The following is a 2840-nucleotide window of genomic DNA, read 5'->3' as shown; positions in this document are numbered from 1 at the left end:
AGATTCTTTCTGTGTTTGTAGATTTTTGCATAGACATTTTTTTCTTCTTTTATTTTTGGACCTTTTGAATATAAAATTCTAATACCATATTATAAATCATTTATCCTAATTAAAGATTAAGCTAATCGAAGAAGACAATATAAATAATTATATCTCTAATAAAAATAATTAAATTTTATTAAAATTAAAATATGTGAATAATTTATTCATATTTGTATTAATTTAAATATTCGGTGTGAACCTAAACATTATATTATTTTGAGTACTACAACATTTTTATGTTCTTTTTTTTTTATATTTTAATTATAGGCAAGGACAAAAGCTTTAGGGCTGAGCAAAGAGAAGGTAGTATGCCTTCAATTTGCAGTGGACACAAGGAACAAGATGGTGCCTCCATTACCAAAAGGCTTCAGTGGTAATGCTTATGTTCTTGCCTCACTTATGATGTCTGTGTCACAATTATTGGACCATTCTTCCCATGAATTGATCATTGAGAAAATAAGAGAAGCCAAAAATGCTGTGAACCATAGCTATGTCAAATCATACATTGATGCATTGGAGTTAGGCTCTAATAATTCTCTGCCTCCACTTAAGGAACTAACTCTTGTTAGTGATTGGACGAGAATGCCCTTCCATAACATTGAGTTCTTTCATGGAAGAAAAGCAGCTTATGCTTCTCCACTTGCCACTCCTGTTCCTCAGGTTGCTTATTTCATGCAGAGTCCATTTGATGTTGGTGGTGTTGACCTTAGGATCGGCTTTCAAGATGGAATAACCCTAAGTGCTTTTACCCAATGTTTCTTAACCTAACTAAAAGAAACTTCTATGTTTTTAGGATATTTAATAAGATGGATATACCCATGAAGATATCTTCACACGAAAATAATATTGTAAATTATTAAATAATTTGATATGTTTAATGGTTCATAATATTATCTTTGTGTAAAGATATTTTCTTTTTACAATCCTGTTACGTTACCAACAGTATTTCTGTCAACTTTTGCCAACTTTTTGTTTATAACTGTATAAAATGAAAGTGTCTTTACGGATGTATCTAATAAAAATGTCTTTTTTATAGCTGTGTTTAATAGAAATGTCTTTATAAATGTATTTTTTAGATGTATCTCCTTATACATGTATTTAAAATATAATAATTAATTATTGTTGATAATAAGTTAGTAGATAGTATATTGGTACCCTATACTTTTTCTTTCATAAAATATCCTCATTTAATAAAACTGATTACACATATAACAATGTTTTATGTGAAGATTGATGATGATAACTAAAAATTATTTGATGATTTGTCGTATTTAATTAAATTCTTTAATATAATATGTGTAAATATTTTAGTTATTATTTTTCATATAAAAAATATATTTTTGTGAATAATTTTCTTAATTATAAATATTTTTAAAATATATCTTAAATGTACTGAAAGATGTCGTATGCAATATATATTGTAGTATGTTTATTACAATAAATATAAGATTTAGTAATGCTAAATATTGCTATGTTTTAAAATCGTTCTATTAGATAGTTATAGACAATGATTTTTATAGTGTTATTGTCTAAATTCAATTTTTTATTTTTTTTATAACAACAAAATAAAACTATTTTTTAAGTTATTGTAAAGAACGGTTTAAAGCTGATACAATGATTTTTTATTAAGCAATGATTGTAAAGTGTTGTTTAAATAATTATGCAAAAGACACACATAAAACATATTATCTAAAAATACTTAACTTATAATACACATAAAAATCACTATTTTCTAAAAATACTTAACTTATAGTATACATAAAAATCATTCTTTAAAAATATTTAATTTATAATAAACTTTTCATTAGTAATTGATTCAAATTAAATAGTTAAGGTTATTTATTGATGTTAAATTTAAAAAAATAGTTGAAACACTAATGTCAATACAACATGAGAAAATAAATCATGGGGAACAAAAAACATATAATTACAAAAAAAATGTTGCCAAAAATTACAAAACAAAAGTAATAGTATTAAAACTGTTGTTAAAAACAGTTACAAAATGACAATTAGTATTAAAATTGTTTAAAAAAAACACAAAAATTAATGGTGTAAAATCTAAATTCATCAACAAAAAGATAATGATGTTAAAATTGTTGTTTAAATTAGTAACATAATTGTAATGGTGTAAAATCATTGTCTATCTAATTATGATTCTAAACTGTTGTATAATTATAAACAGTAATAAAAATCGTTCTTTAAAAAAGATTATGAAATCATTGTTTTGTTGAGAAAAATCTTAAACTGTCTCTAACAATTACCACAAAAGATAATTAGACTTTTAACAAAAAAAAAAACTATTTTCGGTCCCTGATGTTTACTTTTATGGGACTAATTAGTTTCTGTGTAAAAAAAATGATTTTTTTGGCATAAAAGTTAATCAACCCCATAAAAATAAAAATTAAGGGCTAGAAATGATATTTTTTTTGTTAAGGACCTGGTTATTCTCTCGAGGTAATTATCAAGAGTCGGGTTAAGTATTTACTCTTGTTTGTTAGAATAACAAATGTAAGTGTAACAATATTTTGTATTGTCATTGTGACAACGGTTTTTTTATTGTCGTTGCTTTAGATAAAAAAATTGTTGTTTATTGTTATTGATAATGGTGGTACATAGAATAATTCAAAAATTATTGTTAAAATGTTACCTAAAATTTTAAAAATGGGTTTTTTGGTTTATAATAATAGTTTTTTATCGCTGCTAAAATCTGTATTTGTTATAGTAGTTTAAGAGATTGACAAGATAGTTAACGTTATTGTTGTATTATAGAAAAAATTTTAAGTGTATCGAGAAACACC

The 2840-nt window shown here is 24.2% G+C and overlaps 1 protein-coding gene across 1 annotated transcript in view; it reads left to right on the top strand.

Annotated features, from left to right (window-relative positions):
* LOC107648513 (brassinosteroid-related acyltransferase 1) overlaps positions 1–932 on the top strand; it is a 6976-nt gene extending 6044 nt beyond the window's left edge. Inside the window, exon 3 of the mRNA XM_021105198.1 lies at positions 310–932. Coding sequence (XP_020960857.1) covers positions 310–810 — 501 coding nt within the window. The 3' untranslated portion in view covers positions 811–932. The remainder of the gene's footprint in view (positions 1–309) is intronic.

This window comes from Arachis ipaensis, chromosome B06, assembly GCF_000816755.2.
Source record: "Arachis ipaensis cultivar K30076 chromosome B06, Araip1.1, whole genome shotgun sequence".
NCBI lineage: Eukaryota > Viridiplantae > Streptophyta > Magnoliopsida > Fabales > Fabaceae > Arachis > Arachis ipaensis.
The sequence above is the reverse complement of the archived record's forward strand: the minus strand, read 5'-3'. Positions and strand labels throughout refer to the sequence as shown.